General features: G+C 42.6%; 1 protein-coding gene across 1 annotated transcript in view; it reads left to right on the top strand.

The window, feature by feature from the left end:
* The first annotated feature begins 4836 nt into the window (after positions 1 to 4836).
* Positions 4837 to 22951, top strand: part of LOC307266495 (uncharacterized protein MYH16) — a 52435-nt gene continuing 34320 nt past the window's right edge. The window contains exons 1-2 of the mRNA XM_080048533.1: positions 4837 to 4967; positions 21911 to 22138. Of these exons, the coding sequence (XP_079904659.1) occupies positions 4884 to 4967; positions 21911 to 22138 (312 nt within the window). The 5' untranslated portion in view covers positions 4837 to 4883. The remainder of the gene's footprint in view (positions 4968 to 21910; positions 22139 to 22951) is intronic.

Genomic DNA, 22951 nt, shown 5'->3' with positions numbered 1-22951 from the left:
ATTCAAACCCTATAATCGGACTGTGATAGAAGGCAACTGGATCACTGCAATTAACAGGTGAAAGCCAGTGTTTATCCAGCTGCTTTGTGGAAAAGTATTTTTCACAGCACCTTATGATCCTGAATTAAGTTTGCCTTATGGTTCTTACAATCTTACACATAGGGTACACTGTAGGTTTGCTTTAGCTAAGAATGGTTTTGTCAAAGGTTGTCAGGACAGCCATTGGACGACTACAGCGGTAGGTGGCCTTCTCTGAGACATGGCACCCTGCCAGCGTAAATCCCTGTCAAACATAAGCACTAAGGGTGCAACACAGCAATTCCTCTTGAGTATTAAAAAGCTCTCACAGGACAAGTGCTCCGTGTTAAGGGTTTGGAAAGAAGAACGGCTTGATTGATAGCTCTTTCGTCAGGTAATAAGTTGTTAGGGAAAGTAAGAGTTATTTTGGAAAAAGACAGCATGGGAAAATTCAGTACTTTTTCTATGTCATTTTTTAAATACACCTGTTTTTGTCCCCACAAATCATGTTTAGACAAAAGGAAAGTTTGTGTCAGAGAGGTCAAGGCTCGTCTGTGAATGAATGTATCTGAAAATGAAAGGAAGTGCTCTGCTGTCGACAGGATATGAAGCTCCACCACAAAATTACTTTTTTTTTAAAGCAAACTTTAGTGCTGGCACTAAACAGAAATAGATACAAAAGGGTACAAGTATAAAATGAACAATTTAACAAACAAAAAAAAGCGAACTCTAATGTAGCTGACCTGGAAATGCAGTAGTGCAACACTGCCCGGTGAGACTCCATACTGTACACACAGGTACCCTAAGGGATAAATTGACTTTGACAGACTTTGTGTTTTTTCATGAGCACGAGGTCAAATTCTTGAGCACCGCACACATGCTGACATCCGCTCGACTTGGCGCTTGGCAAAAACACAAGTCAGAAGCCGACCGTCATCTGATCCACCGTCAGACAATAAGCCTGGAAAAAAATCGAAAGTTTCCACTGCCAGCCTGATTAAAAAACTTAAATGACCTGTTCCCATCATCCCCGCAAGATGAAACAGGATAAATTACACTGTGCTGTCATTTTCCCTCCGTTCCAAGGTAAACATATCATTTCTTGCATGATTTCCTCCTGCCTGCAGCCTAGTGGATGTCTCAGAGGTTTAGTGAGGAGATGACAAACTGACACTTTGGCACATTCAGGAAGACAAGCAGGGAAATGAAAAGCAGTGTGGGATGGGTTGAAAATCAAGAGCATGCTCATTATTTGATGATTTTTGAGACCTGTTAATTCCACATGAATAATTTGATTTTACAGGTTTATACAAAATACCAACTAGATTATGTATGGTTGTGCAGCCTGGCTTAGCAGCAATTGAAATGCTCCTAACCCTTGTATGTGTTTTGAAGTAATATAAGGTCTCTTACACATTTAATCTCTGAATGTTATCACTTATCTGTAGTTAGTGATGTTAGGTCCGACACGAAAGCCCCGAAGCCTGCAAAGGGGGCGTGTCCAGATGAAGCCTGTCTCAAGGCCTGTATCGTTTGTCACAGTACCACGTGACTAAAGACAAACGAAGCCCCGTTTTGCAAGCATTTGGCCAGAAAGATTTGACACATTCCCGGGGCTTCATCTCACCATCATTATCGGTAGTAGCTTCACATTTTCTAAATGGATTGACACAAACATTGGTGCCAAAATAATGAGATTCCAATCAGCCGGCAGCTGCACTTTGTGTTAAGTGTTAATTGGCAACAGATTGCTTGTTAAAAGGCTAAACCATTGGCATACACACACTCTAAGGGGCAGGCGCAGACAATTAAAAATGGCACCTCCTCCATGTGAACAAAAACTTCAGTTGATCAAATGTCCCTCTGAATTGACCTTAGGGCAAAAACGGACGCTCAAAGTGTGCCATCATGGTGCACCTTCAACTGAAAGACATGAGGGGCTAATGTGGACTGGAGTGCCTCTATGGTAGAAAAAAAAGCTTAATTTTTTCCCCGAGGTCACGCCATAGGAGCACCTAATTCTGATTCTTTCCCGTGGCCTCCTCCCAGCTGGACGTACCCGGAACACCCAGGGGGCATCCTTGTAAGATGCCCGAACCACCTCAACTGGCAACTTTCTATGGAAAGGAGTGGCGGCTCTGCCCAGAGTTCCTCGAGAAAGACTGAACTTCTAACCTTATCTCTAAGGGAGACGCCAGCCACCCTCCTGAGAAAACCCATTTTGGCCGCTTGGAACCCACAATCTCGTTCTTTCAGTCATTATCCAGCCTTCATGACCATGGGGTGAGGGTAGTTACAAAGATCAACATATAGTTTGGGAGCTTTGCCTGCCGGCTCAATTCTATTTTTGTTACAATGGTGTGGTAAAGTCAGTGCAATACTGCCCCACTTTTTCAGTGATCCGGCCAATCTCATGCTCCATTGTCCCCTCCCTCACGAACAAAACCCCAAGGTAACTCCTTCACTTGGGTTAAGCACTCGTTCCCTACCCGGAGTAGACAATCCATCAGTTTCCTGCTGAGAAACATGGATGGCCTTACATTTAAAGGTGCTGATCCTCATCCCAGCCGCTTCATACTCGGCTTCAAACCGATTCAAATAGAGCTGAAGATCACAGACTGATGATGCCATCATGACCACATCATCCGAAAAAGAATCCCAACAAACTGCTATTCCTCTCCACCACGACAACGCCTCGATATCCTGACCATGAATATCACAAACAGGATTGGTGATCAAGCGCAGCCCTGGCAGAAACCCCCAAAGAAAATAGAGTCTGACCTGACACAGCTCTCGCTTTAAACTTACAGAGATTGGATGGCCCAGAGGAAGGACCTCCTAACCCCATACTCCAGCAGCACATCCGACAGTATCTCCCAGGGAATCTGGTCATATGCCTTCTCTGGATTCACGAAACACATGTAGACCAGATGGGCACACTCACAAGCCCCCTACAGGATCCTTGCAAGAGTGAAAGGATTGTCTGTCGTTCCACGGCCAGGACGATATCTGCATTGTTCCTCTTTAATCTGAGGTAAGACTATTGGCCGAACCCTCCTTTCCAGCACCTAGGACTTTACCAGGGAGGCTGAAAAGTGTAATACCCCTGTAGTTGGCACACACTCGCTGGTCCCCCTTTTTAGAAAAGGTCTGCCACTCCTTCTGCACTGTCCAAGACTTCAACACAATTTTGAAGAGACGTGTCATCCAAGACAGCCCATCCACCCAGAGCTTTCAGAATTTCTGAATGGATCTCATCAACCCCTGGGGCTTTACCACTGTTGAGATTTGAACCTTGTTTACTTCCACCAGGAGAGCCTCTAACATGTTAGTCGGATTCAGAAGTTACTCAAAGTGTTCCTTACACAGGCAGATTACCTCCTCATTTGAGGCAACAGTTCCCATCCTAACTGTACACAGCTTGAATAGTTCCCTGTTTCCCCCTCCTGAGGTGCTGGACTGTTTTGCAGAAACACTTTTGTACAGACTGAAAGTCCTTATCCATGGCTTCTCCGAACCATTCCCACACAAACTGCTTTGCCTCTATCACGGCAGAGGCTGCAGCCCTTCTGACCTGTTGGAACTTGGTACCTTGAAACAGCTCCGGAGTCCCCCGGGATAACATATTCTGGGCAGACTCCTTCTTCAGTTGTACAGCGTCCCAAACTACCAGTGTCCACCATGGTATTCTGTGGTTTACCGATCCTTGAGGCACCTAAGGCCTGGATACCACAGCTTCCCGCCCCAGCTTCAGAAAGAGAACTTTCAAACATCGACGGGTTCATTGGCCCCGACCTCCACAGGGGTGCCAGAAAATCAAAGAGGTGTGAGTTGAAGATCTCTCGGACAGGGGCCTCCTCCAGACATTTTCTCTTAACCCGAGTGTCCAAAACATGCTGCAGAGTCCCCTACCAGAGCCCCATGCAGGACTCTGTTCAGGGTCTCCTAGAAGCCTGAAAACTCTGAGCTGCTGTCGCACCCACAACAGTCAGAGAACCCTAACATCCCCCCTCCCCCCCCCCCCCCCCCCACACACACACACACACACACACACAAACAATCGTGTAGGCGTAGGGAGTTGACCCTTTTGTCCACCAGGGTACATTCCAAGGTAGCTTTTATTGAAGTAAAATATTCAAAGTTGTTACTTTTTTCCCCTGAATTTAAGTAAACTTTAAACGTATTGCTTGATGAAACATTGTAAACGATCACAACAAGGGCACCCAAGGCAGCTCTATTTTTTGGGGGAAAGCTTTAACTTTCGTTTTTCAGCTATCAGTGGGTAGTTGTTCATTTTTATACACGCAAACTGATTTGGGATATGCTGTTATTCCTGTGCAAAGGAATGCACTTTTATTTTTTAACATGAGGTGTGTACTGTATGTGTGTGTTCTGCTGGGGGGCTGGCACTCCCAGTGTTGTACTGCTGTCAGACGGTGGTGTGGCTTTAGGCAGGAGTAAAAGTGTGTGTGTGTGTGTGTGTGTGTGTGTGTGTGTGTGTGTGTGTGTGTGTGTGTGTGTGTGTGTGTGTGTGTGTGTGTGTGTGTGTGTGTGTGTGTGTGTGTGTGCTTGTGCGTGTGTGTGGGGGGGGGGGACTGTTCAAGCTCGTTCGTGTTTTCTTTGTGCTCGTCACCTCCCTCCCGCTCCTGTCAGGGTCAGGTAGCAGGCTTACACACCCTATCTCTCGCCCTCTCTCTTAATCTATCTCTCACTCTGTCTCTCTCTCTCTCCCCCCCCCCACACACACACACTCCCACAGCCTCGAGAGACAGAGAGCACAAAACACACACAAAAACACACACATGCTTCACTTCCTCCCCAGAGCCCGCTTGGGTGAAGACAGCATGGAGCTGTGAGCTGTAAGGATGGAGAAGAGAGTGTGTGTGATCCAGACTGACTTCCACCAGTACAGGCCCACCATGGATCTGTACGGCCGAGCCCTGGCGCATGTAAGAAACCTGCCTCTCTTCCTCTAACTCTACCTTGCCTCTTTCTATGAATTTTTGCCCCTCACTCATTTTCTCTCTGTATATCTTCTTCCGGGCTGATTCGCTCAGTTCTGTAGTCCCAGAGACAATATTTAGTGAGTAGTGTTTCTCTGTGACACACAATGCACTATGCATGCTGCTGGGCCTCACCTCTTAGAGAGAGGAGTGGCTGTTTCAACAGGGGGCGTCAGAGTGTGTAGGATCATGCAGTTGTACTGTATGTGGTTGCTGTCTGTGCTTGTGGCATGCAGTACAGGAACAACTGTGTCTGTTATAGTGGCCCTACCTTTCAACCCTCCATGTCTCTAGATAAGTACATTTCATTCAGTTTTAGCAGTTAGTAAATCAATTTTAAGGGGTTTCTTATGTCATCGACCTTTCTCTCTCTCTCTATCTCTCTCTCCATCTCCAACACACACACACACACACACACACACACACACACACACACACACACACACACACACACACACACACACACACACACACACACACACACTACAGGGGAATGCAAACACAGATGAGCATCAGACATGCTGAAAACAGAACAACAGTATATTGTGTCTGCTTACAAACAGACCTGGACAGCAGCTTAGGGGAAAACTACATCCATCAAGGTTATAAACCCTGTCGATCGAGGTGTAAAGGAATTGCTCAACATTTTGGAAAATCTAGCTAGTTAGCTAGCCAGTTAAAATGCGAATCCCTTACCATTTCTAACCAAAGCCTACAAAACAGAGCATCTGCAGGTTATTTTCATACAGGTCTTAATATGGAGTGAATATTGTAACAGCCAGTGTCTATTAAATGTAGTGCCACAAGGTGGTATCTCCTTTTGTTCTGTTGTTTTTAAAGGCGAATGAGGAAGGGCCTGTTCCTACCAAGCCCCAACCTCAGCGATTTTTACCAGCATCCAATAAGGAAGCGACCACAACTGTAGTAACCGGAAGTGCCACTGGGGGGTGGTGCCAAGACCGAGCAGTTTTTCTTTGACTCACTTGTTAGACAGGCCGTTTTCAAAGTCTTATTAAACCTATTTACAGCCTGGGCCAGAAAACCATTTTAGTCTGTATGTTTAGGTCATATCTCCATGACAACACTGAGGGGGGATAATTTTTTTGGACCATGCTAGTTTTTATTCTTTTGGAGGTTAAAATGCATTGGTGCGATCTCTTGAGTGAAAGCTCTCCGCCCGTTGTCCCTCACTTTGCCTCGGAGGTATACGTCAGCTATCTCCCTCCCCCTCACAAAAGGGCGACGCGCACAAACCAGGATCATCGGATGCCGTGTGAATAACACCCCGGATGCTACATCCATATTATTTACTATCTATGGTTCCTAGTTAACACATCCTATGGTCGAGTGGATATAGTGCAGTTGAGACCTGGCTTTGTATGGTCGATTGTTAAATATTGAAACTTCCAATAAAGACACAGTGCGGACATAACTTGTATGGCGACTCTGTAAACTAGCCAGAGCCGCTAACTACAATCTACGCTACTTTCCTCCACCTCCACCAGACCATGCTACAATATCAGCGAGCGTGTTTTCTGACATTGTGCTCTATTCATTTGTCAAAGCTTACAGACTCATGCAACCTGTGACGAGAAGTATGTCTATGTCTGGGGTCCGGGGCCAAAAGGGTTGGGAACATCTGTGTTCATGGATATCCGATACACTGATCTTTATCCAATATTTCATCCAAGTTCAATATCAAATTGGAGTGTGTGTTTTTTAGTCATTGCTTTAGGCGGCTGCTTGCGTGCTACCTGTCAGTATGTGATATACTGTATGTGTTCTCTCATCTGCAGACCATGATATGGCTCATTCAGTATGTGGATTCTGGTCTGAAGCCTTGTTCTTTTCTCCCTCTGTATTATCACACCCGTACAAACATGTAACACACACACACGCGCACACACAGACACACACCTGGGTTGGACAACAAAGACTTGAAAAGATGTGTGGTTTTCTCCTTTGATGATAATGTATGTGGTCCATCATTACATTTTTGTGTTTACAGGGGTCAAAGAAAATACTCTGCACTCTTGTGTGAGTTAGTGTGTGTGTGTGTGTGTGTGTGTGTGTTTATCTTCAAACACAAAACGCTAAATTGAAAGGGGGATCCAAGTGATTTACAGATAATACTACGTTTGAGTCTGTTCAATTCAAACATAACCACAGTCAGTGTTTTTCTATCATCTCCTTGTACTGTAGGTTAGCCTATGTCAGGTAATTCAATCAGCCCCCATCTGGACAACAACAGGCATTTGGGGGGGGGGGACTTCTCATGTCAACAGTTATCTCTCCAGTTTAATTACCTGGCATCAGTCCTGTCGTTGATATGATTCATAAGCTCGAGTTATCGTACCTTGGCCCTGCAGCAGCCGCTCGGCCACATGAGTGTGAGTGAACTGCGAGGTGCTTCAGTGATCAAAGGCTGGCTCTGCCTTCCTCCATGACCTGCTGCCAGAGTTCATCCAGGGGCCAGCCTTCAGCCCTGCAGTCCATTCAGCTGGGAGCAGTTTGCACACTGCAGTTTGAAGTTATGCAGTACAGTACAAACACACACTCTTGTGATTGATGTGTCGCACCCCGAACCAGGTCCAGCCAATCCCATACCTCGGTTTATAACCCTTAAAGTTTGGTGAACTTATGCAGATATTGACCAATAACTAGCTGTCTTCACAGTAACGCCTGTTGAAAGGATACAACTTTGCTCTGCTGTAGAACAAACTGCTCCACAAAAGAGGCATGGCATGCAGACTGAAAAAGATACAGTGGTACAGGGCTTAATGGTGCAAATACCTCTTTTTGAGCAAACTTTATTTAGTTTGTGAGGAGTTAGCAACCTAGCTAAGGGACAGTTTGCAAGCCAGTTAGCTTTGAAAGCTATTTTGTCTGACAAGCATTGCCATTTACCCTGTCATCTTTATTTTAGCTTGTCAGTTATAGAAGTTTACCAACTAACAGTCCGGTGAATAGGCACTGGTATCACTAGGCTTCTTGCACCGCCTAACTGCTAATAACGAAAATGTTTAAATGAAATGTAGCTAGAATAGGCTACTCCATGCCACCAATTTCATATACTGTATGTAGAAATTGCAGCAGCCTTTACTTTACTTTGTCTATACTGTATATGTGAACATCTGCAAGTTCCAATGAGTGCTGAGTAGTACCATAACTTTCCTTTCCTACAGGTGGAAACGGTTTAGAAGGTCCCACTTGAGCAGCTACTCCTTGTGGAGCGTCTGCAACTTGTTAAAACATTTAAAAAAGAATGTGTAGTTATGTGTGTTTGTGAGCAGCACGGCAGTTCCAACCTCAAAACCAGCTCTACCAAAAAAGTTAAATTATGCAAAGCTTTTGAACCAGTATCCCAACTTTTGCAAGGCGGATGTAGCCTATTACGTTTTTTCTGTATTTGTTCAAATGTAGTAATAGTAATGTGTTTGTGTTGTGGGGACAATGAGAATAGTCTTGTGCACTGGGGAAATGGCCAAGGACCTGAGTCTGTAGCCAGTAGCAGGTGTGAACGGGAGTTAAAATGGCAAACAGCTGTTCAAATAAAAGAAATGAAGAAGATTGTGGGATTAATATCCCGGTTCCCTCCACTTAGACTAGGAATGCCTGGAATCACACGGAGAGGGTGTTTCTGGGGAAATCGCTTCACTGTCAAGGAAATACGTGACAGAAACATCCCATTTTTACTGTAAACTGTTTTTACAGATTCAGACAGACAGTTGGAAAGTGTGTTCGACTGGGAGGAGTGTGTGTGTGTGTGTGTGTGTGTGTGTGTGTGTGTGTGTGTGTGTGTGTGTGTGTGTGTGTGTGTGTGTTCGTGTGTGTGTGTGTGTGTGTTTCGATCCGCTGGTTTGATCGGACAAACATCTCGGAGCGTCAAGTCAAAACAGGAAAGATCTGCTGAAGTATAACTTTTCATTCATCGTACAAAGAGGGATTGTGCTTGCAACAAAGACAGTATTTAATGTGCACATTCTCAACAATAGCGCTGGCTTAAAAGGCTGAGCCCTGTGATCATGCCAAAGGTCAACCATTAATGTGTCACATGTATCTCCCCCTGCTTTTTTGCCATCCGCCTGCAGATTGAAGTTGAGTGCAACAGTAAATCCTGCACTGACAGGTGCACATTTATTGTGTGTTTAGACTTACTATAGGCAAAGGAAGTTCAGGTGTGTCAGCAGTCAGATCCAGGGCGGTTAAAACACACATGTCCTAAATCATATTTGCACAGCATGGCAATTACCGCTGCACACTTAAGAAAGATGATACCACATTTCCTTGTATAATTTCCATGCTGACAATCTGTATAAGTTTTTTCAGCTTTGAGAGGTAAACTTACCGTCAGGGTTCACAGTGCAGAGGTGATGACGGCTCTTTTCCAATGGCACAGATACCGGTGTTCAAGCAGCAACAGGTCTTCCTCTGTGTGTGTGTGTGTGTGTGTGTGTGTGTGTGTGTGTGTGTGTGTGTGTGTGTGTGTGTGTGTGAGTGTGAGAGAGAGAGAGAGAGAGAGTGTGTGTGTGTGTGTGTGTGTGTGTGTGTGTGTGTGTGTGTGTGTGTGTGTGTGTGTGTGTGTGTGTGTGTGTGTGTGTGTGTGTGTGTGTGTGTGTGTGTGTGTGTAGGTGTGTGTGTGTGTGTGTGTAGAATCTTATTAGGTGTAAAGAGAAATAAAAGAGGACTGATTGACTTTGGCATGAAGTGCAAATACTAGCTAATTAAATTTGCTCTTTGGATAGTGCATTTCTGTCATGGTTGGTTGTTTGTAGGGAAAATGGATTTCATTTGATTAGGGTAGCCATTATTACAAGGCCTCGTAATTCAGTGCAACGCACACAGACTCTGCTGATATTACTATTTACACTATACAAACTTATTCTTCCTGATTAGTATTTTAATGTGTTTTTATGCAGATGACACAATCTTGTATCGCCAAACCTACTTCTTCACAGTTACTTACTGTATACTGCACCTTAACCACATAGTTCTATCCTATTTCCTCTTAATTATGTCTAATTTGTTTTAATTACATTGTATAGACAATACTGTATTTTTCTATTTTAACTTACTTTGTCTTATGTGTAATATTCTCTTTTTCCACTTGCACTGTTACACTTTGTAAAGTATTGATGGAGAGAGCCTGAGAACTGAAAAGAAAGATTAAGTATAACTAGTCGTGGCAGAACTAGTTGTGGTAATATACATTGTTTAAATACAATGGGTTGTAAACTGCCCTTAAGCTAGATCCTTTCGTTCCCCATTCTAAAGTTTACTAATGATTTTTTAAGTGTTTATTCTATGTGTTGAATGTGTGAGATGTTTGGCTATGTGATGTTCTCAGAAATGTCTTGAGAATAATCCCAATGAGTTTAAATGAAGTTACATAACAATGCTGCAGATTTTTTGGGATATGATGAAGAGGAGACAGAGGGGCTGAACTCACGGTAGAACTTCAGATTTGGTTTATGTTCCAGTGTGTGCATAACACTATTGTGTTTACATCGGCCTGCCAGGGTTTGACTGACGTCTGTTTAGCTTGTGTGTCTGTTTCTATGTGGTCTGGTATGGTGGATGTGTGAGGTGCTTGTGATAGGGTGAAGGACTCAGACAAATTCCCCTTGAGTATACTAAAAGAGCAGCGCACATGCCAACATTGTATTTACATCGCTGTCTGCCTCCGATCAACTGAACACTGCTGGCTTGAACTCCCACTCTGATCTTTGGCCCCCTGTGCCATGTAGTGATCAGGTCTGGGTGATCCATTGTTTACCGTTAGTAATATTGTTTCTGTTTTAGCTGGCTTCATGCGCCAGAGCTGTGGGGTTGACGGCATAAGGAATTTTTTAAAAAGTGGTTAGTGGAGTTTGATTTCAAACCGTACCAAATTGACTTTTAAACCACTAAGCATGACATTTTACATCTCTCTGTCCTCTCTTATTTGACAGGCTGTTGTCATCTGGAACCAACTGTGAGGTTTTTTGCTAAAAATTCACCATAAACACCTTTTTAAAAAAGGGTCTTGCCTAGGTCAATTTGGCTGCCATCTGCGATAAAATTCACAACAATAGATAATTTACAAAAATCAAGAGTTTGTTTACATTTTCATTATGCTTCTTTCTACTTGTTCAACCCCAAGAGACATTGGCTACTACTTGGATTGCTTTCTGTCTACCAAAGCTCATTGGTTTGGTTTGTCTCGCATCTCAAACTTAGTCAGTCCAGCTTCATCACCCTGATTTCTAGAACCCTAATTTCTTGCTTGGCAGAAACCTTGCTTATTTTTCTAATCTACTTGGCCAGACTTCACACTGTGACTCCACAAATCGGCAGCAAAGCAGCTACACACGAAGAAAGAGTAATATTGTTTTAGTGAGAGCAGGCCAGCAGGAGGCCAGTCTTGGAAGGAGGTTGAGAAATGTGGGCACATGTACTACATGTTATTAATACATGCATACGAATGAGGGCAAAGCTATTTGACAGTGTTGGTGTGTGTACAGTACCTGTGTGTGTGTGTGTGTGTGTGTGTGTGTGTGTGTGTGTGTGTGTGTGTGTGTGTGAGAAAGGGAATGGAGGAGAGAGAATAGTGCAATGAAAGATTCCAGACAGAAGGGAAAAAACATGAGGGACACAGCCAGCCAGCCAAGCTGAAATATTGAGCTTTTTGGATATGCATGTGTGGATATCTGGATGTGTGTGTGTGTGTGTGTGTGTGTGTGTGTGTGTGTGTGTGTGTGTGTGTGTGTGTGTGTGTGTGTGTGTGTGTGTGTGTGTGTGTGTGTGTGTGTGTGTGTGTGTGTGTGTGTGTGTGTGAAGTGAAGTGATTGTTCCAGGTCGAGTCTCTGTCGTTTTGCAGCAGCACATTCATACCCAGCAGCAGGCAGGGATGAGGGAGAGAGAGGAGCTGAGGAGAGCCATAGAGCAGAGTGACCAACTCCTCTCCAAGGTCCACGAGCTAGAGGCACACAACGCTCAGCTTAATAAGGAAAAGAATGAGGTGGCCACTAAATACCGAGCTGTAAGTCTGCTGCCTTGCTCTGCCGCCCGCATCTCTCTCTCTCTCTTTCTCTTTGCTTATCCTTCTCTTTTCCCACTTATTCCCTTTTTGTTTAAAAAAAACTTGATACTTTAGAGCTTAGATTTTTTTGTGATTCAGCCGGAATTTCTGCTCTATAAGGAATTTTGTATGTGGTCATTATACCCATCCCCGGGGTGGATGAAATTAAGTATATAATGATACCCTAGAAGAGAGAGAGAGAGAGAAAGAGGGAGAGAGAGATGAAGCCACCATGGCAGTCATTCACTGTGTTCGAGCTTGTTTTAATGTTGTTTTGTTCTCTCTGTGGGTTTTTACTGCTGTGTTTACCATTTTCCAGCTGATACTCTTATTGTGAGAGCAAGTATAGAGTATGTTTTTTTTTTACTTGAACGACTGTCATAGTGCTGCGAGGGCACCATGCTGTTTCCCTGCCTGAGGCACACTGTATGACTGATTGGTTTACAGGAGGAGACTGTTACACAGGGGATGAGTGGCACATCCCCTTTGGTAGGGAGGAGGTGTAACCACAGGTTGTATAGTGAGACATACAAACCCTATATTATTGTTTATTATAGTATACAGTCAATAAATACAGCACACTTAATTTGGTTGCTGGAAAGATCAAAGGGGGGTCTGATTTTTGGGTACAAAAAAAATAAAATCGAAGTGTTTTGACTTTTTTTTTTTTTACTTAAAGCTGCACAAAGCAGTATTTTTATATGAACAGTATGACTATGTGTTTATTTCCCCCGACTCAGTTCTTCTGAGCTTAATGGCACTTTAAGCAGCTTATTGTTTTGTTTTTTCCTGTGTGCAACTAAACTGTTTTGGTTTAGTCTTTCTGCTCTCATCAACCATTTTCCAGCCAAAGCAAGCAGTTTTCTTTCTCTGCGTGAATACATTCTGATAAATCCAACATGCAATACACCAAATGGCAGGCGGACAAAGGTAGCAGCCAGCAGTTGAACTGTGTCTATCTAGAAGCTTAAAGGTGAAGTAAGCAGTTTATTTATGTTAATATAAGTGTTGAATCGCTCTTTATTCATACAGTGATCACTTACATAATGTGCGCGTTTCATAAAGCCGATCTCTCAGTCAGCTGCTTTGCATGTAATCGTCAAATAAACTTATTGGAGTATCCCGAAATTTTTATCCAATCAGAAGAGAGAACGCTACAAACCAACACTTGTCTCACTCATATATACTATATACACTCCATGGTCTCACTGCCGGTGCACGCCAGAGCAACAGATGGGTGAATGTGTATGCGCTGCTAACTTGCTGCTTGAAGACCGCAGTGCATTAATGTGGTGACGTGGGGACGAGCGAGGGGACTGCCAACTGCAGTAACTGACAGGAAGTTAGCTAAAAGAACCATTCCGCTTACAGCACCTTTAAGGGCAAACATTTTTAAGAGTTGGTGGAGATCAAAATAAATCTAAAGGGAGAATGAATATTGGACTTAATTTGGGGTCCGTAAACTTTCCAAATGAAAGCTTGTGTTGCCCCATGTCTGTTGTATGAGTTTATACAGAACAGTCTATCTACACATTCTACATTGATTAATGCAGGGTAGAAGTATCAATTCATATATATTTTCTAAATACTACAGTAGCTGTTTGAGGAAATGGGCAGGGCCCTATATTGAAATGTGTGACCAGTACTTAAATATCGTTATTTTCACAGGAACAAATGGACCACAGATAGGTCAGAAATAAAGAAAAATCTATAAAAAAAATAATTTGAAGAATATGGTAATTGAAGTACATCCATCTTAAATTGATTTGTTGTTTTTTTAGTGCAGAGAGCACTGGCTAAATGAAATCACATAAATCTTTTTTGGGGAGAATGATTTGCCATGCGCACCTGACTTCCCCTGGGAAAGGAAGACGTAAAATGTCAAAGCAGAATAACTGCTTGCTCTACCTGTGTGAGCGAATGCTTTATTCCGAGACTTAATTAACTTCTAGATACCTTCTACATTGATGATAGCGATCCTTTTCATAGAGTGGTTGTCTCATTTTGCAAAAGTGAGTGGAAGCCCCATTTTAAAGTGAATCTCTCCCAGAGATAGGATAGGATTTAGTGTGAGAGTGTTGAGCCCCACCGCTGTGGCCAGTATTTGTGGAAAGCGCTCCAGGGTTGCCCATGGGAATTGGTCATTACTTGTACTGAGTGCCTTAGCAGACTCTTGGATGGACCACATCATAAACCGCCTCTAGGAGTTTGGACCGTGGCTCTCTTCACTCTGTATTTTACAGCCATCTGGATATGACAAATTCATGAATCACTCTTTGAATCTTTGAACGTGTGCGCCTTTTAATGCATTGACCTTTTGCAGGTAACGTCTGCAGAGTCAGTTAAAATCAGACTGCTAGGAAATTAAGTGATTTCTGTAAAATGACTTGTAGTCAATGATCATAAACCAAACGACTAATGTTGGGAAACGCTATAATTTATGATTTTACCCTAAAAAGTCAGTCTCAAAAGTGGGTTAAAATGGGTTTTAGATCACTGCAACTCTGTCTCTTCTCAAAAAACCCACATTCTTCCATTATTTATTTTATGAAGACTTATTCCAGTAGAGGCAAGATATTAACACTTTAACACCAAACTTCTTGTTCATTACCGTTTTACAGACAGAAAATAAAGTGTTTTATCAAAATCACCAGGTGTGCTCTGGCTCCAGCTATTTTTTTTGTCACTGCTTAGATTAGCCAACCATAAATAATGAAGTTAATATGGGGAGGAGACATATTTGCCGGCATAATTCATACCTTGGAGTCTTTCTGATTTGACTGCAGTGAGAAATGTGAACCCTTGTCAGAGCAACTTAGTGCTGCTGCTTCTGCTGCCTCTAGGAAGCCTTCCAATTTTCAAGGGGAAGTTGGTTCCTCATTATTTTGTAGTTTTCTGGCGCTATAGGGGACACCTCACACATCTTTCATTACGGTTACGGAGGAATTCCTGCTTCTTAATCAACCTTAATGCCCTGGTGACTAGTTGGAACAACACAGGGCTGATATCCATTTAAGTTTCTGTTTTTTAGAATGTGTGAAAAGATTTGATTTCTATGAAACTGTATTCTCCAAAGCGTAGGAAAAAATACAGTTTCATATACAGTATATACAGTATATACAGTATATGCATCAGGCTCTGCTGTGGTCATGAGAGGAGCCAGGACCTCAGGCAAATGGTCACTTATAGCGCAGTTAGTGGCTAGGCAAATGCGGCGAGTGGTAAAAACAATAATTTCAAGTTCACAAAGAAGAGCTAGTGTTGTGAAATTAGAAAGTGGTGAGAATCAACGGATGAGGCAGAAGAAGACCAATTCAGGGCAGACACCTCTATAGCAAAAGAGAGAAGCAAGGCGGCAGGTTGAATGTCATTAGGGAGCCTGCTAACATTACAGTTCATTTTCAACCCAACAAGACAATACAGTGTATCCATTTGAGGCTCTAGTGTTAAAACCATCTTCAACTATAAATTGCTTGGTCAAGGAAAATAAATTCCCCCTCTGGATCGTAGTTATTGGGGATTCAAATATTCAGTTGAATAATGCAATCAAAACCTCTAAGTAAAGCCTTTTCACTTAGTTTATACATAGGGGTTGGGGTTGACCAAAGTGGGTGACTGACTGGAGTAACATTACCATCCATAGCTATGTCCGCTAGCATGGCTCAAAAGTTCCACAAAAGGAAAACTTACAAAGGAACTAGATGTTACAGTACCACCCACTCTTCATGATAAACTACTGAATTGCAGCTAAAAAAGATACCATTAACAAAACAGGGACAATTAAATTAACTGACAAATTTCAGGATTACCACTGCAAGAATGAAGAGGACTTTTACTTTTGTTCCAACCATCTTTGGTACAGATAGATATAAACAGAGAAAAAGTACACTGTTTACCCCTCAATTACTGCTAATGGGAAATAAATGTGTGCAGAGCTATCCAGATGCCCTGGTTCTGCATGTGGAAAAACTTTCAGTCTGGACTGGCTCTGAAATTTCTGGGGCCCAAGGCAAACTGTGGGACGAAAGACTGGCAGGGAGCAGTGAATGAGAGTGGAGAGGGGAGGAGGGGGAAGACACCCTAGGGAATGGAGGACTCACTTAATTTTCAAGGGCAAGGGAAAGGAAGCAATTGAATGTATGAACAAATTGGTGTGGGGGAGATACACTTCACGTTGAGTTTTGAGTGAAAGCCTGGGCGGAAGATATCATTTAGAGGAAGTCAGAATGACATGGATGAGCCGTTGTGTTTTTTTCCAGTCTTCAACTGTCTTGCTCAGATGTTGCAATGTTGTGTATCTTGTTTGTATGTTTTCAGGCATGTTAGCAATGGCTTTGTTGGTTGTTTGGTCAGTCTAACACATTAATCCAGACTGGAATATCGCATCAATAATTGGATTCATCGATATGCAATTTTGTTTGACAACATGCAGATTAATACTAATGAGTATGGTTGACCCTTTATTTTTCCTCTGGAGCCTCCATGAAGTCGACATGTTTGTTGAACAAAACCCTGTAAAGATTCAAGGTCTGGATTCAGTTTATAGTCATGTCTAAAACTAGTGACATTCCCATCAGTCTCATCTGTACTTTGTGTCCAGTACTATCAAGGAAGCTAACCCTCGAAAAAATAAAACAAACATAATACAATTGTCGCTGTGCAGCATGTTTCTTTAAGACCTGCTTTCATGGCCGAAGACTCTTAGTCTTATTTTGTTCTCCAAAGAATCCATGGTAACTACAGTATCTGAAATCAAAAGCATCCGGCAGCTGAACCGGTAACCTCCTCCTCCCTCTGGTGTTATCCCTCATCTTGCCTTCAGGCTGTTCAAAGGCAGTTGATTATTAAATGTGCATGGCTTTTTTACCTCATGGAGGTACTTAGGATATGAACTCCCTGAATATGGGTTTCATTTAGCCAGTGCAGCAAAACATAGCCAGAGATCATCTGTGTTACTGCAGGGCTTTCTTGGAATGCTTTCATTTACAGGAACCATATTGTCCTTGCATTACCCTGTAACCCTGTAATCAGTTCAGTATTAATTGCTCTCTAGATGAATAAATTATTTAAAAACTGCAGTGTGAACAGGAAATTAGCCTTCCTTTCTAGTGGTTCTTGGTTCCATGCCTTAAAGTGGGTATGAGGAAAATAAGATGTGTTTTAGATTACGTTGCATATCTGATTCCCTGGCAGCCTTCTTGTCAGATATGAGGGTGTTGGTGTTGGACATAAGAGGCAGCTCAGTGTCTCTGGCTCTTCCAGATCAAGTGGGAGTTACATGAACAGATCTCTCTGTGCTGCAAGAATCCAGACCACATTGTCAAGAAAAAAAAAACTCATCTAAATTCTCAGAAATCCTATGTTTTCTTGTGTGTTGTTTCTGTTTTGTTTGGTGACTGGATGTCTTCAACGGCTCAGTGGCATTGGCAGCGTGCTTATCCTTGCTCATATAACTGCGTCCACTTTTGGGCAGATTTGTCGGGGCAGAGTCAGTGTTATTCTAGCTTTATGTAATTCAGAAAAGGACATGTATGGCTGCTTTTCCACAACCTTTAGTTTGGAGCTAGAATCACTCTTTCCATATATCACAAATGTGAAATGTTTTCAAAGTACACATTTATAAGTCTAGATACTCACTAACGTATAAATGTATGACTCTCTGTAGACCCATTAGACCCATAGACCCGTTACTCATGTATACTGCATACATTTTCCACTCATCATGGTACATTCTGCTTCAACTCTTTAAACAATGATTTTGCAATACAAAAAATACTCTATTGAACTCAAGGTCCTCCTACTAGATTTTTCTCTGTGGTGACAGAGATGGCTCATTTGTCATACTTGGGTCATGTGCGGTCAAGTGGTTGAAAATCTTTAGAAAATGGAAATAATTCGACCCCGAGTTCCCAGAATTCCCAAACAGAACAACAGCTAGTTGGACAACTAAAGTTCTACAACATCTAAGCAAACTCTGTCTGCTGATCAATAGCATGTGATTTGGTCAAAAGCTCCTGAAACACCTTGAGTAAAGTTTGAACTGCAGTTTTTAAGTTTCCAAAGTCAAGACTCCTGTTCTTGATTGTGACGATCAGTTGTACATGAATACATCAGCTCACTGGCTACATGTCTTGGATACTGTGGATCAGGGAGACTTGAGGTTCATTACAAACAGCAGGGCCTTTAATCATCGCTGCATGCTGTACTACAAAGTTCACTGGTATTTTATCATCTACAAGGTGATTTTAGGTAAACTCCCCCCGTTATACAGTATGTCACTCTATATGTCCTAAAAAATGGGTTTGGACCTCAGGACATTGTGCTTATGACTGTTCCTCAAGCTCGGACAAAGCTGGGTAAAAAGGCCTTTAAGTTTTCTGCGACCTCTTCTCTTGGAATAACCTGGAGAAGGAGCTCAAATTACAGGATTTAGTGACTCTCAATGAATTTAAACAGTTTGAAGTCAGAGTTGGAAATTGCATATTTTCAATCGATAATTTCAATGTATTTTCTCTTTTGCACTTCAGCTGCTTTGTAAGATGTATTTGTCTTGATAAGTATGTGTTATGTTGTAACTGTAACTGTCTACTGCTGTCCTTTTTGGCCATTGGTCTATCTTGAAAAATATAATTTAATCTCAATAATATAATAATAATGAACTTTCACAAACAAGTTACACATTGCTTTATTGTAGTTTATGTTGTTCTCCCCAATGTGTATTCTACTGACAGTGCAAGTTTATTATGCATATTTGATCACCTCTTATTGCTCCATCTACTTTGTTTAACTATACTCTACTGCAATGGCCAACTTTCCAATGGGATTATCCTACTATAATCATCTTCCCATGTCGTGACCCTGCTTGATGTTAACTCTAGATATGGAAATGCTTAGTCTAGTCTGTGTGGATCCCGTTGTCTTCATTCAAGAAAACAACCTCCACGCTTGAACCTAAAGCACAATATGCCTCCTTGTTCTGGCTAAGATGAATGGCGTGGCATTGTGAGGGGAGCATGTGGGCGCACAAGACATTTACGTCAATTATAACGTAGACTGAGAAGGAGAAAAGGCATTTTTGACTCTGGAGTACTGCCATTGTTTTCTTGACTTTCTGTGGCGTGGCTCTGATGGGACAGCTGAGGGCTGCGTTTCCTTTGAATCAGAACATTACAGCGTTACAAAGGCTTCCTCCTGACCTGACACCGTACACTCATCGCCATCCCTGTGGGACACCTTTGGATCCCCTGAATGTAGGGGGACTAGAGCCACCTGTTTCTGAGGGAGGAGTCCAGGAAAGAAGACAGAAGAGAAGGTTGTTGTGGTAAAACACAGTCCAAGAGTGGACTGAGCATTGGCCACTGTACCTGCATAGGGTTAGACGCAGTTGGGCAGGCTGAAAGTCTGTACGGAGGAATGTTTGGATTTCATTAAGGTATTATCGCACACAGGAATGGTTGATTGAGGGGAGAGAAAAGAAAAAAAAATCAAAAGGGTCTCAGGGTGGATCGAGATCAAGAAGGCCGATGGATTAGATGTGAGGACGGCAAAGAAAGGTGAGCAGAGCTGCAAATGTGTTGCAAGAGGGAGGATCTAGCTGGGAGAGTACATATTCCAGCACCCCTCAGTGAGTGAATTAGTGCTTTTCTCCTGCTGAACCCCACCTGGAACAAGCAGAACAGCTGTGTGCCAAGCAAAGGAAGAGGCAGAAAGGTGAATAATTAACTTTGCAGCAGTGCAGACACTGTCAGAGCAGGCAGGCAAGTTGATACATTGCCAAACCAGGTGAAGTCTTCAAAACAAAGAGTGTGTTTAGACTGGAGGACGTATCAAGATGATGTCCGCGAGGCACCGTCGGCGTTGCCACTCCCTCTCTGATGACTCTGAGGAAGCCAATAGAAACCATGGAGATCCTGGACCAGAACCAGAACCTGAAGAACTGGATTGGGATAGCTATAGCGCCACACTGGAGCACAAATTAGCAGCTGTGGGTAACTCTTGCTGGTTACAGTTTGTGTAGAGTCTACATAGGCTACTGTGTATTTCCTGGAAACAAAAATCTAGTTGTTCTTGTAAAGGTAAACTTCAATTAGCCGTCTTTACAGTGGGCATTTTTGCAGAGGTTCAACTTCTTTTTACATTTTAGTTAAGGCCAAACAAACACTTAGGACCAATGGGCTAATTGGCCTGCCTCAACCTAGCATTCACTAAATCAATTAGCTGTTTGACCATGATGTACAGTATACTGCAATGGAGTCACTACTTGCTTGTTAATTCTAGCATACTGCTAGTTACATTTGGGCAGTAGGCCTACACCAGTGTCATAGACATCCCCTTTGTGATGCAGCGCCACAACATGGATTTTGCCATACAGTAAACACCGGTATAACTCATTTATAGGCAAATTCTAAAAGAAATAAGGAATTGTAGTTTCTTTAAATGATCATTCCTACCTATGTTTTGTTTTGTTTATTTTATTCAGGTTTCTATACTAAAGTGTAATATTTAGGTACTATAAAGTGCCCTGTTGAATCCCCATAATGGAACAACAGACAGTTATGTCAAAGTTGTTATTGTTACATTGAATAAGGGTTACTTTGGAAATACAGGCAAGATGTTCTGCCTCTATGGCAGCACTAGTGTGTGTACAGCACTCTGCCTGTGTTCACCTAAGTGTGTGTGACTTGTAAACGTATCCTTTGTGTGTTGAAGCAGTGATTGAGCTTGCCTTATTGTCACAGTGCCTGCTGCCACCTGTCCAGTTATCACTCGGTGAAAGCGCTGAAGTAAGCACAAGGATGAAAATGTTGTGAAGAGGTCTCAGAAAAGCAGTGAAAGAACTCAAACCGAGTACTTTTATGGAAACAAATGCAGATGGAAATGTGGTTGCATGATCACTTCACAAATGCCCGGATATTTGGGTATGCTATTAGCTCCTTCCAGATGCCTTGCCCATGATGACTGGTGCTTTAGAAAGTAACAGTAACCAGAGCAGGCTCTCACATCAGGTCTTTTCACTCCTCTTATGGGAAGGCTGTTGACTTAGTGATCTGGCGTTTTGTAGAACTTGCTTATCAAGTCAGCGCTGTGCGTCACTTTTTGCCTTTTCAGCTGCACTATTTAAGGCCACTGCTTATTAACAAAGGGAAGGTTTCTTCTGACTTGAGGGAGGACACGCTTAATCTCGGGGCACAATCTCCGGTAAGATCCCTTTTTTGTATGGAATGTCTGTCTGTACCCTTGCTTCATTCAGCTAATCCTTTTATTTGAACCTATTATCCCTTAAATATCTCTGTCCTTCCTCTACTTCATTTGACCCCACTCTTATTATTGTGCTATTGCAGATAGCAAATTTCAATTGACCTCTTCTTTCTGTTTGACTATTTTAAAAAGCTTACAGGGAAAATAATCCAATTGTGTTTGTTGTTGATTACACTATCAAAACATTTATTTTGATTTGGTCTTAACTCTTATTTTACTTTTCAAACGTTATGAGTTCTAGATAATAAAACCAAAAGAAATAAACCTGCAAGCTTGCATATTGTAAGGCCATGAGAAACAAATGGGAGACACAACATTTTAAAAGGTTGAGCCTCAGTCGAATCTGGTCTGCCTGTTGAATACAGATATTTTATAATTGTACCCTGGTTTGCACACTGACAAAAAAAAAAAAACCTGATGTCTTAACTTGAAGAATCTACGTCAACTGTGATGGGTTCTGTGGATTCAAAATCCCCCACTTTCATGGGGCCGGGCCTAGACAACTGACAACTAAATAAACCGACTCCTTAACTGTGCCTTCAACTCTGTCCGTCTCTGTGTTTACCTCTAGGAGCAGGAGAGTGCGCAGGCGTCCGAGCAGCACTGTGTCCAGTTGGAGAAGGTCCGGTGTGAGCTGGAGAGGCAGCTGTGTGGCCTCTCAGAGCGTCTAGAGGAGGAGGAGGTCTGCTCTGCCCAGCTGGCCCGACACAGGGACAAGCTGGAGGCCGAGTGTGGCAGCCTCCGGAGGGACCTGGATGACCTGGAGAACGCCCTGACTGGGGCTGAGCAGGACAAGCAGGTACAACAACACTATGGCGTCGCACAACACATAGGAATCCCTTCTGGGACTAATGATGTGGGGTAACACTTTACAATAAGGCTACATTCATTAGCTGAATACTCTATACATATAGATAATGCTATCAACATTTATTAAAATGTATTAAGCATTGACTAACTGCTAATGTTTAGTTATTGGCGGTTTGTAAATGCTTGCTCGAGCATTTGCTGATTTAACTCCTGCTTGGTTAAGGATAAACTAAGCATAATGGTTAGTTAATGCTTAGTTAATTCTTATGAAGCATTAACAAAGAAGTTATTAACGGTTAGTAACTGCTTTGTCAATTCTTATTAGGCAGTTACTAAGCATTAACTTATCGTTAATTAATGTACCCTTATTCTAGGGTGTTACCAAGGATGTCCTTAATATGGAGGGAGAATGACCAATGGTTGCTACTCTGATAACACTGAATGTTATAGGTCATAAAGTTAAGTCGAGACCGCAATTGGAAATTGCAAAGGGTCCTGTCTTGAGATTGTAACTGTACAGGCGAGACATTTTTTCTCTCGCTGTCGCTACATAGGCGTAGCATGATAAAGTTTATTTAGCAGCTAAGTTAGCTGGCTGCTGTCTGTAGCTGGCCAGATGAAATCATGATCTGAGTTCAGCTGTTACCCAGCTTTATAAGCTTCAGCAGATATCCATATCCAGGTAACGGAATCGGAATGTAACTTAAAAAATTGGGGTCGTTGCATCCCGATCGTATATAGAGGAATACCTGAAAACACTACTCAAGGATGAACAAAGGAACTGCCAACATTGTTTTTCGGA

The sequence above is a fragment of the Ammodytes marinus genome, assembly GCF_949987685.1.
Source record: "Ammodytes marinus genome assembly, chromosome: 20".
NCBI lineage: Eukaryota > Metazoa > Chordata > Actinopteri > Uranoscopiformes > Ammodytidae > Ammodytes > Ammodytes marinus.
This window is presented reverse-complemented; position numbering and strand designations above follow the sequence as displayed.